The sequence below is a fragment of the Oncorhynchus nerka genome, linkage group LG21 (genome assembly GCF_034236695.1).
Source record: "Oncorhynchus nerka isolate Pitt River linkage group LG21, Oner_Uvic_2.0, whole genome shotgun sequence".
NCBI classification, from domain to species: Eukaryota; Metazoa; Chordata; class Actinopteri; order Salmoniformes; family Salmonidae; genus Oncorhynchus; species Oncorhynchus nerka.
The window spans coordinates 15,880,942-15,896,641 of record NC_088416.1 but is presented as its reverse complement, the minus strand read 5'-3'; the positions used below and the strand labels follow the sequence as shown (position 1 = coordinate 15,896,641).

The following is a 15,700-nucleotide window of genomic DNA, read 5'->3' as shown; positions in this document are numbered from 1 at the left end:
GACATTTTACAGTTGAAATCCCCTGTTGACTTGACCAACCCAGTCCTTACACATCCTAAAATGCTCACCAGTCCTCAAGTGAGTCTCTTGTAGAAATGCAATGTTTGCATTCAAACCCTTTAAGTGTGTCAACACCCTCTTACGCTTCACCGGGTTGTTAACCCCTTTCGTGTTCCATGAAATGTACTTGATCGCATTATTTCGGCCCCTCTGGGCATTCCCGTTAATTCAACCCTGTCATTAGAGCATAGAATGGAAAAGCAATGAGCGCCCAAAACCCCCAAAATAACTTGTCTCAGAGTAATAATGTACGGTGGTAAATGTTTGGAAAAAGTACAGAAAAAAAAAACAGGAAAAAAAACTAAAAAGACAAAATGACAACATTAGAACTGAACAATTCAACCTGCCCTCCCACCCCCTCCCCCCATCCCAGACAATACCTCCCCAAACGAGGTACAAGCCTAAATAGAACATGTTCTCTTCGCACAATATGTCTGTGAGAGTGCGGTCTTAAACCTAAACCCACAGTCCCGCTCTTTAAAGTCGCGTTTTGTTAGTGGATCAAGCAGCAAAAAGAAAGATTTGTATGTATTTTTTTCAAATAAAAAAAAGGCGAATCCCTTGTGCAAATGGAATGACAAAAGCACCACTTGTAGATGTATATAATTGTATTCCCAGTCTTATAACAGGCATTGAGAGAGAAAATAAATCAAATGTATAAAGGCTCTCAGCCAAAAATCTAATTTGAAGTAAGGAAATCGTAGTAAGACAATCAAAAATAATAGTAATTATAATAGTAGTCTAGTTGACGCTGAGACAGCTACAACCAATACCAAAAAACTATGTTGAACGTTTGCTGGGCATAAATGACGCTCAAAATTTTTAAAATTAAAGTGTGACCCCAAAAACCGTGTAGCCTCGGGAGACATTTACTGTTTACTGGGTCAATGCAAACGGATGCAGTAAACAAATAACCAAAAATATTTTGAGTCACTGAGACAATGTGTAAACAAACTAAATAGGTGAGCGAGACAGCCTAGTGACACAGGAGTTAAGTAAAACCTTAATACAATTAAATTAAAATGACTGAATGCTTGTAAGGCACGCACACTAGATGATCAAAACATTAGATCACATCAAATAAGCCTGGATAGTTTCGCCCACTATACAAGACTAGCCTGTTATATCTAAACATAATTGTACCATAGGTGGGTTACTTACTATCCACAGTTCGCAAGCAACAGTTGCTAAACTGTGAGCATATTCAAGACTTCCTGATGTGACGTTGAATGTGAGCCATAGCCTCATCCGGAGATTCAAATGTGTAGTCTTTACCCTCATGAGATATCCATAAACGGGCCGGGAATCGCAGTCCATACTTCACACTTGGATGGTCCCGAAGCACTCGTTTGGCCTGTCCGAAAGTTGCGCGCTGCCTGGAAACAGTGGGGGAGTAGTCCTGGTAGATGGAGAAGCTCTGTCCTTGAAAGCTCAGAGTGGTATTGCGGGCTCGTCGGAGGATCTCCATCTTCTCATTAAAAAAGTGCACTCTAAGAATTATGGGGCCTCTCCCCATCCCGGGGCTTTGGGCGCAGCTACCGGTGGGCTCGATCAATCAGGGGCTTTTCATCTAAGGCAAGAACATCCTTCAGCAGCCCTAAAACGAAATCCGTGGCGCGAAACATTTCCGCTGACTCTGGGACCGATACAAGTCTCAGATTATTGCGGCGAGAGAATCCCTCTAAACTCACACAGCTCTCCTTCACCTTTTTCAAATCCGCAGCTAGGCGTTTAACTTCAGCCTCCAGGGATGTAGTTAAATCGGAGACATTAGTAGCGGAGGTCTCCAGTGCTGCAATCGTTGTAGTGTGTGACGCAGTTGTTGTTTTGAGTAATGTGATTTCTGGCACAGTCTCGTTCCGCAGGATGGTTAAATCTGCTTTTAAAGTATCAGAAACCTCCTGTATTCTGGCCTCAATCGTAGCAACCACCTGTGTTTTCATTTCAACTATCTCAGAGCGTAGTAGTTTGATGGCCTCGAGAATGTTAATTTCAGCGCCGCCAGGCCAAGCCGCACCCCCGGGTAAAATGTGTGTCCCCGGGCCCTCAGACTCAGGAGAGGGCAGTGATGAGAACGGGTCTTGTAGGCCGGGTTTTCTCAAAGTCATGCTTTTGGCCTTATGTTTGGTCGACATGCTGACATTCGGAAGCAAAGTAGTCTTGGTTTTTACGGAAAGGGATCACCAAATTAATATTTGAAAATAAATATGGTTCTGCTGCAAAATTCACATAAACTTTAAGAATACCACGGGAGCAAACGGAAAACACGTCAGTCGCACATGGCGTCCCCTACCATCTTATCACCATTTTTAATCACCATTAATGCAGGGCAGACAGACAAGTTCCTTACTTCCCCCTGTTTTTAGAGGGAGAGAACCTAAAAGCCCACCATTTGAAAATCGTCAGTCCACATGTCAAGTGAAATTCCCCCATTGTATTTACCCAAGTTCTCTCAACTTCTTCAAGATTGGTGGGTTCCCCACGGGAGGATGAGCTAACGTAGACTCATGCAATTAGCATGAGGCTGTAAGTAACAAGAACATTTCCCAGGACAAAGACATATCTGATATTGGCAGAAAGCATACATTCTTGTTAATCTAACTGCACTGTCCAATTTACAGTAGCTATTACAGTGAAATAATACGATGGTATTGTTTGAGGAGAGCGCACAGTTATGAACTTGAAAAGTTATTAATAAGTCAATTAGGTACATTTGGGCAGTCTTGATACAACATTTTGAACATAAATGTAATGGTTCATTTGATCAGTCTAACACTTTGCACATACACTGCTGCCATCTAGTGGCCAACATCTAAACATCAAAATCTAAATTACGCCTGGGTTTGAATAATACATTATGGCCTTTCTCTTGAATTTCAAAGATGATGGTACAAAAACATACAAAAAAACAAGTTATTTCTTTGCATTTTCTTTTCAAATCTAATGTGTTATGTTATCCTACATACAGGTCACATTTCCACAAACTTCAAAGTGTATCTTTTCAAATGGTATCAAGACTATACATATCCTTGCTTCAATGCCTGAGCTACAGGCAGTTGGATTTCGGTATGTAATTTTAGGCGAAAATTGAAAAAAGGGGTCTGATCTTTTATGGGATCGGTGTCCCTATACCGGAATGGTTGTTGCTAATGTGAGCTAATGTGACTAGAATGATGTTGTAAGTAACATCCAACTTTCCATGACACAGACATGTTGGCGGTTGGCTGTTAGTTACAACATTATTCTAGTCACATTATCGCACTTTAGCAACAACCGTGGTAGCAGGTATCCTAGTGGTTAGAGCGTTGGGCCAGTAAACGAAAGGTTGCTGGATCGAATCCCTATGCCGACAAAGTAAACATATGTTGATCTGCCCCTGAGCTAGGCAGTTACCCGGGCACCGAAGACGTGGATTACAACTATGGCAGGACCCCGCACCTCTCTGATTCAGAGGGCTTGGGTTTAATGCAGATGACACATTTCAGTTGTAACTACCTCACTACGTATCTCCCTTTCCCTTATATGGGCTTAAATTCTTAATCTAACTGAAGTGTTCAATTTACAGTAGGTATTACAATGAAACAATACCATGCTATTGTTTGAGGAGAGGACACAACAACAACTTTTATCACGACAACTGGTTTGATACATTCACCTCTGATAATGTACTTACCTTCAGTAATCTTGCTCTGATTTGTCATCCTGAGGGTCCCAGAGAAAAAATGTAGCATAGTTTTGTTTGATAAAATCAATTTGTATATTCAAATGTAGGGACTGGGTTCTACAGTTTGAACCCCTGATGCATGGAGGAGGAGGTGTGATAGTGTGGGGGTGCTTTGCTGGTGACATTGTCAGTGATTTATTTAGAATTCAAGGCATACTTAACCAGCATGGCTACCACAGCATTCTGCAGCATTACGCACTCCTATCGGGTTTGCGCTTAGTGGGACTGTCCTTTTTTTCCCAACAGGACAATGACCCAACACAACTCCAGGCTGTGTAAGGGCAATTTGACCAAAAAGGAGAGTGATGGAGTGCTGCAATCAGATGACCTGGCCTCCACAATCACCTGACCTCACCCCAATTGAGATGGTTTGGGATGAGTTGGACCGCAGAGTGAAGGAAAAGCAGCCAACAAGTGCTCAGCATATGTGGGAACTCCTTCAAGACAGTTGGAAAAGCATTCAGGTGAAGATAGTTGAGAGAATGCTTTGAAGACTGAATAAAATAAATAAAAAGTGTTTAACACTTTTTTGGTTACTATATGAATCCTTATCTGTTATTTCATAGTTTTGATGTCTTCACTATTATTCTACAATGTAGAAAATGGTTTTAAAAAAAGAAAGAAAAACCCTTGAATAAGTAGGTGTGTCCAAACTTTTGACTGGTAATATATACAGCGTTTTGGAATGAAACTCTACATGTGTTGACACTGGTATTGTGTTGGAGATAAGGTTTAAAAGTGGTGGAGGTGCCCTTTACATGCAAAGCCAGGACACTGTCGTGGTCCTTGAGGAGAGGATCAGTGCACTATCTGTCTACTCTCACACACACTACAGTTTACCTATGTGCCTCCCCTTTGTGTCTGAGCCACTTCCAGCTTTACTGGAGTTAAGATTTAATCGCATTTACCCAGCATCCCTATGGCAGCCGCCTGTTGTCTCATCAACTGCCCCTCACCAGGTCCCCCATTGCATTGTGGGAATTGCCCTCACCGCTTGCCATCGCCACCACACACTCTGTTTTTGTTCATTCCTGCTGTGCGATGACAACCAAGAGGTTTTCAATGATTCATGTCTGCCCCCATTTTAAAGTGAGTGGATTTTGGACAGGGACTAGATCGTGCATAACACAGTGTTGTTAATTCTTTAGGATGTTGTTTCTGTTTGCATGTTTTTTGGCAGCCATTTTGGGAGTAGATTTCTTTTTAATATATATTTTTTCTCACTTTTCTTATCTGCCTTCCTTTCAGCTACGTCCACTTCTGGTCCAATTTGTATTGTGATCTAATTACGTATCACAGCATCCCCTTTGGCACCTCCCTTGTTGTGAAGTGTCTCATCAACAGTAAAAAAAAAATGTAACCTTTATTTAACTAGGCAAGTCAGTTAAAGAACAAATTATTATTTACAATGACAGCCTACCGGGGAACAGTGGGTTAACTGCCTTGTTCAGGGGCAGAACAACAGATTTTTACCTTGTCAACTCGGGGATTCGATTCATCAACCTTTTCAGTTACTGGCCCAACCCTCTAACCACTAGGCTACCTGCCGTCCCTAGGCTACTCACCACCACACGCTCCATGCCTCTGGCTCTGCATCCCAAATGGCACAATATTCCATATACAGTGCACTACTTTTTACCAGATCCGTATGGCCCTTGGTCTTGTAAGTCTCTCTGGATAAGAGCGTCTGCCAAAATACTAAAATGTAAATGTGAAAAGTTTTGCAATGTGTAGGAAACCGGGTGCCATTATGGACAGAGTAAATGTCATGAAATAAAAAACAGTGTGCCTCGCAGTTCATTAAGCACCAAACTGAATAAAACAGACTGACACAGAGAGGGACTACCAGGACTATAAAGTCCCCATTGATGCAAATGTAAGACATACAGTGCCTTCAGAAAGTATTAACACCAGTTTGAGCTTTTCCACATTTTGTGCTACAAAGTGGGATGAAATTATACATTTGTGTCAATGATCTACACAAAAAAGTCTAATGTCAAATTGGAAGAAAGAATACAATAATTGTACGAAAATATTTAATGAAAAATAAAACAATAGACTACATGGGCAAAAGTATGTGGAGACCTGCTCGTCGAACATCTCATTCCAAAATCATGGGCATTAATATGGAGTTGGTCCCCCCTTTGTTGCTATAACAGCCTCCACTCTTCTGGGAAGGCTTTCCACAAGATGTTGGAACATTGCTGCAGGAACTTCATTCAGCCAAGAGCATTAGTGAGGTCGGACATTGATGTTGGGAAATTAGGCCTGGCTCGCAGTCGGCATTCCAATTCATCCCAAAGGTGTTCAATGGGATTGAGGTCAGGGCTCTGTGCAGGCCAGTCAAGTTCTTCCACACCGATCTCGATAAACCATTTCTGTATGGACCTCGCTTTGTGCACAGGGGCATTGTCATGATGAAACAGGAAAGGGCTTTCCCCAAACTGTTGCCATAAAGGTGGAAGCACTAAACAGTCTAGAATGTCATTGTATGCTGTATCATCAAGATTCTCTTCACTGGAACTAAGGGGACTAGCCCGAACCATGAAAACAGCCTCGGACCATTATTCCTCCTCCACCAAACTTTAAAGTTGGCACTATGCATTGAGGCAGGTAGCGTTCTCCTGGCATCAGCCAAACACAAATTCGTACATCGGACTGACAGATGGTGAGGAGTGATTCATCACTCCAGAGAACATGTTTCCACTGCTCCAGAGTCCAATGGCAGCGAGCTTTACACCACTCCAGCCGACGCTTGACATTCTCCGTTGGTGATCTTAGGCTTGTGTGCAGCCATGCAAAATCATTTCATTAAGCTCCCGACGAACAGTTATTGTGCTGACATTGCTTCCAGAGGCAGTTTTGAACTCGATAGTGAGTGTTGCAACCGAGGACAGAAGGACAATTTCTAGATATCCAATTGGTAGTTACAGTCTTGTCCCATCGCTCCAAAGGACTCGGGAGAGGCGAAAGTTGAGAGCCATGTGTTCTCTGAAAAATGAACTTGCCAAGCCGCACTGCTTCTTTAACACTGCTCGCTTAACCAGAAGCCAGCCGCACCAATGGGTCAGAGGAAACACAGTCCAGCTGGCAATCGACATCAGCGTGCAGGTGCCCAACCCATCACAGGGAGTCGCTAGAGCGTTATGGGACAAGGTAATCCCGGCTCGCCAAACCCTCCCCTGACCCGGACAACACTGGGCCAATTGTGCACCGCGTCATGGGTCTCCCGGTCACAGCTGGCTGTGACACAGCCTGGGATCAAACCTGGGTCTGTAGTGACGCCTCAAGCACTGCGCTGCAGTGCCTTAGACCGCTGTGCCACTCGGGAGGCCTCTGGACAGATGATTCTTAGCATGCTCTTCAGCACTCTGCGGTCTCATTCTGTGAGCTTGTGTGGCCTACCACTTCACGGTAGAGACGTTGTTGTTCCTAGATGTTTCCACTTCACAATATCAACACTTACAGTTGACCTGAGGCAGCTCTAGCAGGGCAGACATTTGACAAACTGACTTGTTGGAAAGGTGGCATCCTATGACGGTGCCACGTTGAAAGTTACTGAGCTCTTTATTACGGGCCATTCTACTGCCAATGTTTGTCTGTGTGCTCTATTTTATACACCTGGTGGCTCAAATAGCCGAATCCATTCATTTGAAGGGGATACACTACACTAACCTTTGACCATGTAGTGTATATCTTGATTAGATAAGTATTTAACTCACTGATTCAATACATGTTCAAATCAGCTTTGGCAGCGATTACAGCTCTGAGTCTTCCTGGGTGAGCAACATTTTCTCATAATTTTTTATTTTATTATTCAAGGGCTGTCAAATTGGTTGTTGATCATTGGTAGACAACCATTTTCAGATCTTGCCATAGTTTTTCAAGCAGATCTAAGTCAAAACTGTAACTCGGCCACTCGGGAACATGTCACTGTCTTCTTGGTAAGCAACTCCAATGTATAATGAATCTCCCAGAGTCTAGTGGAAAGCAGACTGAACCAGGTTTTCCACTAAGATTTGCTTTGCCAGATAATGTTTTATTCTTAAAAGCTCCCCAATCCTTAACGAGTACAAGCATACCCATAACATGATGCAGTCACCACTATGCTCTAAAATATGGGGAGTGGTACTGAGTAATGTGTTATGTTTATGGCAAATCCAATACCACACTTTGTATTCAGAGCAAAAAGATAATTGCTTTGTCAAATGTTTTTGCAGTATTACTTTAATTCCTTGTTTGCTAATAGGTTGCATGTTTTGAAATATATTTATTCTGTACAGACTTCCTTCTTTTCACTCTGTCAATTAGGTTAGTATTGTGGAGTAACTCCAATGTTGTTGATCCATCCTCAGCTGTCTCCAATCACAGTCATTAAACTCTGTAACTGATTTAAAGTCACCATTGGCCTCATGGTGAAATCCCTGAATGGTTTCCTTCCTCTCCAGTATCGATACACCATGCAAAGTGTAATTAATAACTTCACCATGCTCAAAGGCGTATTCAATGTTTTTTTGGTTTTTTTTTTACCCATCAACTTATAGGTGCCCTTCTATGCAAGGCATTGGAAAACCTTCCTGGTCTTTGTGATTGAAACTGTTTTTGAAATTCACTGCTGACTGAGGGACCTTACAGATAAATGTATTCGTGGTTTACAGATATGAGGAAGTCATTCAAAAATCATGTTAAACACTATTATTGCACACAGAATGTGTCTATGGAACTTTTTATGTGATTTGGTAAGCAAATGTTAAGATTGTTTTTACTGCTGAACTTATTTAGGCCTGCCATAAACGTTTTTGAATACTTATTGACTCAATACATTTCAACTTTTCAGTTTTAATTCATTAGCAAAAATTTGGAACAATATAATTCCACTTTAAAATGATTGGGTTTAGGCCAGTGACAACAACAAAAATGTGGAAAAAGTCGAAGGGTGTGAATACTTTCTGAAGGTACTGTACATTTCTAATTTGTTTGCACCTACTTGTATGGCTCAAAGATAACTACAGTCCACTGCAGGAACCCACGGCTCCAGCTCAGATAAGTTGACCTAGAGTACAGTACTGTGCGTGTACAGCTCAGTCCAGTGCCTAAGAGAGAACCAGTCATCTGATATCTCTTCCACACTATAAACTGACTGCTGATCCTGTGATCCCCAGTGATCCCTTCTCATCCATCCTAGGGTTGTTTTGATCTATCCCAGCGTTGATTTTCTCCAGCGCAGCCCAATGTGCTCTGGCCTTTCAGTCTCCACTGGACCTAACCAAGGATGGCATGCTTGTGCCATACACTACTTTCGCGCACACACACACCTACGCACACACACAGTCCTCCTCCCCAGAGAACTAGCCCCTGGCTCCCATGGTCTTCATTTATCCTGCTATGCAAGCTCGTTGTTTTCTAGCTCCTCTTCCTCACTCAGGGGGAGGTTGTTTACAGTATCAGGATTGATCGGAAGTCAGGACTGTCCAAGCTCTTCCTTTGCAGTTTCCCCTGGTTGGCATGCTTAACATTTCTTGCCCAAAACATCTCTGAAAATGATTTTGTAGCACAATAACTTTGTTTGAAGTTACTTTGACATGAATGATTGGGCATGACATTTAAATCCCTATGTTTCAGAGGGTTAACCATGCAGGTTAGGTTTATTAAGTAACAGTTCTCATAGCACAATAAGTAACAAACTGATTTCACAATTTGCTCTTCGTCACATTAGTTACATTTTCTACAAATACTGGTCTGATGGATATGATCCGTTTGCTGCTGTAGCCCACATTTCCTTGAGAAGATATCATTTTTTGTAAAAAATTACTAATTCTTATAAATTAAACTGGGTCTAGCAAATTAAGTCCTCCCACGCATTATTTTAACTAGCAGTGACTGTGGGCCAAGTTCCCCTACTCAATCTTAAAGGGACTGGTCATCGATTTGACATATTTGTTTGTCTATTTGTTTGGCTACCTTAACAAAAAAGTATAGATTGTTGTCACGCCCTGGGGCCTGTTGCACAAAAGTAGAATTAAGACATCCGGGATAAATGACTCAGCTGAGCTCAATGAAGCCAAAACATGTGCGTCCAGGCTTAATTGGTTGCACAAAGACCAAGCCAGGATGAGCAGACACGGATTCATTAAGCCAGGTGAAACCAATCCTGGATAGGTGCGCGCTCACGGCTCACTCAAATAGACCCCGCCACAGATCACAGATGAACTGATTTACCATGGCAACTAGAGCCGCGTACTTTTCCCCGTCGGAAGCACAAATCCTCATGGAGGCATACGTATTGCAGACCGCCTGAATGCGTAAGTAGTGCACAATTACACACTCACCGCTCCGCTGAAACATCACAATTACAATTCAAATATTTAATTCACATCTCCAAAAATGCAGTTGTACTGTAATTATGAAACGGTTAAATTTTTAATTGAAATGCACTGCAGATATGAGTGAAATTGTGTAAAGTAACTCCATCACACTGTATAAAGCTATGATAAATTTTTTGATATTTTTACTGAAAACAAGACAAAAATACCAAGTAATTTTTGCAGTGTGACTCCATTAAATGTGTGTGTGTGTGTGTGTGTGTGTGTGTGTGTGTGTGTGTGTGTGTGTGTGTGTGTGTGTGTGTGTGTGTGTGTGTGTGTAGATTAAACATGAACGGGCCAAAACGGACATGGCAGCAGGTCAAAATCAAATACAAGAACATTCTGCAGAATGGTATGGTCCCTGACTAATATTTAACAAAGCACAAGCATATATTGTACCCAGAAGGTGCCTGCTCACACATTGTCTGTACTGTTTTAGCAGTGAAAAAGAATACCCACAGACAAGGCACGGGTGGTGGGTCACCAAAGGCTGACCTTACCCCAGCAGAGGACAGGGCCTTGGAGCTAAATAAAGGCAGGCCCGTCTTAGAGGGGATCCCTGGGGGAAAGAGACGAGCATAGGTTCCTCCCAAGATGCCACCCGCTTCATTCAAGGTATGTCCTTCCATCTCTACATGGGATACAACCACATTCATATTGAATCAATTTGGACTGTCTGACTTTGGTTTACCTATTGCCTTGCAGTGCCTGGCAGCACTGTGTTCCTGTTAGAGCCACCAGCACAAGCACCAGACGATGCTGATCCAGTGAGTACTCCATCAAAGGCATACTGTAGGCCTGGCATGTCTTGTCTACTAGCTTCAATATGAATCCGATTAAATGTGATAGGGTGAAGGCCCCAGTGCAGCAGCAACAGCACATGATGGAGACGATGATGAGGAGGAGACCATCTCTGGATTCCAGAAGGCATGAGGTATCATGTTAAGACTGTGAAAGTACTATTTACTCTACAATGGTGAGGAGTCCTCATCAAAATCAAAAATCTAATTTCTTTTACAGGACCCAGATGCTATACAGTGGGAAAACCAGCCTGGCAACATAGTGCGTATTAATAAAAGGACACCACATCCTGCCAAATTCCAGCTGCGCTAATTGTATTGTGTTCACAGAGCTCACAAGCTATCAGAAAGTTGTATGGCAACCACCTCCGGCGCCAAATAGAACTGGCAGACAGACATTCAGTACAAGAAGAAAAAGATGGAAAATCTTGCACTGGAGTCTGAAATAAAAAAGAGGACAATTAGGAAACTGGACCTTGAAATAAAAAAACTTGAGAGGGAGGTGAGATATGCCTTCAATGTACACTGTATGCTAACTGTAACACAAATGTATTAATCATTATTTTTCTTTCCTCCCCCAGCTCCAAGAAGATGACACAGCTCAAAATAAAAATTAGGTATATTCTCGTAAAGTCAAGTGAGCCATGACATATGAGCTCTTATTGTGAGCACACAGGACGGTGGCATCTTTCTGAGTTTTTTTTTATTTTCCCAGCAATCAGTACAACCAAGTCATCGTTATAAGGCATCGCTCTCTTTTGCCCACCCCCCCCAGCACCAGGTGTGGCCACTAGCCTATATGAAGGCCCAAAATTGTGTGTTCCTTTCTGCTCTGACAATGGCATGCCCATTCGTGCGAGATGTGGTGGATGAAGAAGCACTTGTGCTGAGGAGAGCCTTCAGGCGAGAAAGGGTCTTCAGGGACCGGTTGGACCCACTGGCCTTCCCTGATGACCATCTATATGAAAGATACAGGTTTTCTGCAGATGGCATCAGGTATCTATGCAGACTACTGGGTCCCAGGATTAAGCACCGCACTGCACGGAGCCATGCACTGAGTGTGGAGCAAATGGTTTGTGTGGCCTTGCGCTTTTTTGCTAGTGGAGCCTTCCTGTACTCAGTGGGGGATGCAGAACAGCTGAACAAGGCCACAATTTGCCGCACAATAAGGAGTGTGTGTCTGGCTATCAAAGCATTAGCAGATGTCTTCATCTCCTTCCCTGGCCACAGAAGACTCTGTGACATCAAAGAGGAGTTCTATAGGATTGCAGGTAAGAGGATCTACAAATTACAGGACAACTGTTAACACATAGTAGGATACTCATTACTTTGTGTGACAGGTTTCCCCAATGTCATTGGTGCAGTGGACTGCACACACATAAGGATAAAAGCCCCCTCAGGTGCCCATGAGGCCGATTTTGTGAATAGGAAATCCTTTCACAGCATTAATGTTCAGGTGAACATAACTTTTTGATATTGTCCATTGACGAACACTCTGCATTGCCAGTGATGTGCATTGATTGGTGTAATATTCCTCATCTTATGATTTCAGATGGTCTGCAATGCTGACTGTGTGATCAGCAATGTTGTGGCAAAATGGCCTGGCTCAGTCCATGACTCCAGAATCTTTCGGGCCTCTGAAATCTATCAGTGCCTATCACAAGGTAAGCCACACAACCCCTATTTATAACCATCATGGATGTGTCAAGAATATCACTGTGTTTATGAGGTAGTAATGATGAGATTTTGTGTTGACAGGTGAATTCTCTGGTGTGTTGCTGGGAGACAGGGGTATGGCTGCCAGCCTTTTCTCCTGACACCTTTCACAGACCCCCAGGAAGCACAGCAGGCCTACAACCATGCCCATGCCAGGACCAGGGCCAGAGTTGAAATGACCTTTGGCCTCCTGAAGGCACGCTTTCACTGCCTTCACAAATTAAGGGTCAGCCCTGTTAGGGCATGTGATATTACTGTGGCTTGTGCTGTCCTCCACAATGTGGCCTGCCTGAGGAAGGAGAGGGCCCCCAGAGTGCCACCAGCCATGGACTGGGACAATCCGGCAATCTTCCCTGATGACGACAGTGGTCGGCTGCTGAGGGACCAATATGTGTTGAATTATTTTAGTTAGTATGTGTGCTTTCAATTTTGGTTAAATATGTCCTGCGGTGGCAGAGGAATTTGGTTTTTTTTGGGTTCGTTTTTGACGAATTTGGCCTCTTATGATGTTTGTGCGGTATACTGTGTGTAATACAAGGCTGCAGGGAGGCTACTGCATCCATTCATTTGTCTGTTCAGTTGATGTGTATGGATTTGTCCTGCATTTATTTTAGTGTGCAGACATGCAGGGTGTGTTATATACAGACCTTTGAATGTGTATGTATCATTTTGTATAATATGCTTGGATTCTGTGCTTTCCATCTTGTAGAGTCACTGTGACTTCAGTTTCGAAAGGAGCTGATGGTTTACCTGCTTTGTTTTGTCCTTATTCAATAAAGGAACATAATGTTACACATTGTGTTTTTATATTCATATGGAATGTGTATTTGTTTATATGACAGAGTACTAGGGCCACACTGAAGAAAAAGGATAAAGTCATAAATTTATGAGGCTGGTTCTTTCTGCAGAAAAGCTACATATTGTTTTTACAGTTTTGATACTTATGACAATGTGATACTTAATATTCTGGCACATCAGCATGTCTTTGTTTATGAAACCATACTGAAGTACAATTTCACGAAATGCCCCACATCTGTCATTTTAACAACTGTCCTCCTTTAAAACAACTGGTTACAATATTATGACTTGTGTTTTTTTTCCCCTCTGTGGCCCTAATATTCTATCATTTTATATATAGCCTTATAGTCTATGGGAAACTGTAAATTATCTAATGATAGCAACATTTTACATTTACATTTAAGTCATTTAGCAGACGCTCTTATCCAGAGCGATTAATGACAAAAATACCAAGTAATTTTTTGCAGTGTGACTCCATTAAATGTGTGTGTGTGTGTGTGTGTGTGTGTGTGTGTGTGTGTGTGTGTAGATTAAACATGAACGGGCCAAAAACGGACATGCAGCAGGTCAAAATCAAATACAAGAACATTCTGCAGAATGGTATGGTCCCTGACATTTAACAAAGCAATAAGCATATATTGTATCCAGAAGCTATTGTCTGACTGTTTTAGCAGTTTTTTGGGTCACCAAAGGCTATACCCCAGCAGAGGACATGGCCTTGGAGCTGAAAAGGCCTGTCTTAAGAGGGGACTGGGGGGAAAAAAAATACAGGCTAGCTCCACAGAATAAATCTCCATGGTAATTTATACCATAACATATCCTCCAGTTAAATTTTAATTGAAATGCACCTATCCATCTTTAGTGCAACCGCTATGATTACGGATCAATTGAGCCAGGATCATTAAAGATATCCTGGCTTAATTGGTGCAAGCCAAATTGGTGCTTTCTTAAGAGGGGATCCCTCACTCAAATAGGTTCCTCCCACAGACCTTATGACATCCAGTGGAACAGCCACTTTACAATAGTGCATCTAGGTCTTTTAATGAATCCGATTAAATGTAGTGGGGGAGGGGGAGAAGGATTACTTTATCCTATCCTAGGTATTCCTTAAAGAGGTGGGGTGATCAGATGTGTTCTACACTGTCAGATCAGATGTGTCAGATCAGATGTGTTCTACACTGTCAGATCAGATGTGTTCTACACTGTCAGATCAGATGTGTTCTAACATTACTGTCAGATCAGATGTGTTCTGAGCCACTGTCAGATCAGATGTGTCATTCATCAGATGTGTTCAGTGCCTGGCAGCACTGTCAGATCAGATGTTGTCTCCTCCAATGGCAAAGGCAAGATGATACTCGATTAAATCCTTTGTTTGTTATTTAACTGGGCAAGTCAGTTAAGAACAACAAATGATCTACAATGACAGCCTACCATGAAACAGTGGGTTAACTGCCTTGTTCATGGGAAGAGAGGACATATTTTTTACCTTGTCAGCTGAGGGATTCAATCCAGCAACCTACTGCTCAAATAAAAATTGGTATATTCCGTAAAAAGTTACTGGCCCAACGCTCTCTAACCACTAGGCTACCTCGAATCAACCATGTCCTCATCTTAAAGAAAATTCTAGAAATGATAGAACTGGTGTAATTCTAACTGTTGGGTTATGAAATGACAGATCAGGGGATATGAGGAGAAGAACAGGCAGAGGAAGAGAAAATAACAGACATGAGGTCATTTGGTCAAAAGGCCCCTAAAAAGGGCAGGGAGACATGTTACATAACTTTTTTACAGGACTTCCTGTCTGACTCATCTTATGATTTCAGATGGTCTGCAATGCTGACTGTGTGATCAGCATTCAAAATCTCCAATATCAGTTTTCAGCATTGGTCTTTTCCCATCTGCCTCACCTTGCCAAGTGTTAATATGACCTTTGGCCTCCAACAGCTTTACCTCACAGTCACACACAATTAGTGCCAACCTGTAGACTCATAGTTACCAGAATTAAAATGTGTGCTTTCAGTTAAAACACTGTTGCCTCAGTAACAATCTACAACATCATCTAAAAATCATTTTTTATCCAAAATCATTGAAATTAATGATCACAAACGTTTAAATAATAACAGATCACAAACGTTTAAATAATAACAGTGGGGTTATATGTGATAACAATGTATAGTGAGCAGTGAAACAACTATTGGTTTCCATTTGTTATATGTGACTGCTGACTGACATTAGTG

General features: G+C 42.2%; 1 protein-coding gene across 6 annotated transcripts; it reads left to right on the top strand.

Moving 5' to 3' along the window:
* Positions 1–11,058: 11,058 nt before the first annotated feature.
* On the top strand, positions 11,059–13,478 carry LOC135563572 (putative nuclease HARBI1). Of its 6 annotated transcripts, none has more exons than XM_065006371.1 (7): positions 11,059–11,083; positions 11,170–11,451; positions 11,531–11,566; positions 11,665–12,220; positions 12,290–12,405; positions 12,502–12,613; positions 12,708–13,478. In XM_065006371.1, exons 4-7 carry the CDS (start codon positions 11,749–11,751, stop codon positions 12,764–12,766), a joined length of 759 nt encoding a protein of 252 aa, XP_064862443.1. In that variant the 5' UTR covers positions 11,059–11,083; positions 11,170–11,451; positions 11,531–11,566; positions 11,665–11,748; the 3' UTR covers positions 12,767–13,478. The 6 variants fall into 6 exon arrangements, 5 of the variants coding, with proteins under 5 accessions (XP_064862443.1, XP_064862440.1, XP_064862444.1 ...); XM_065006369.1 differs by having other exon boundaries at positions 11,061–11,083; positions 11,170–11,211; positions 11,280–11,451; positions 11,531–12,220; XM_065006368.1 differs by having other exon boundaries at positions 11,531–12,220.
* Positions 13,479–15,700: the final 2,222 nt, after the last annotated feature.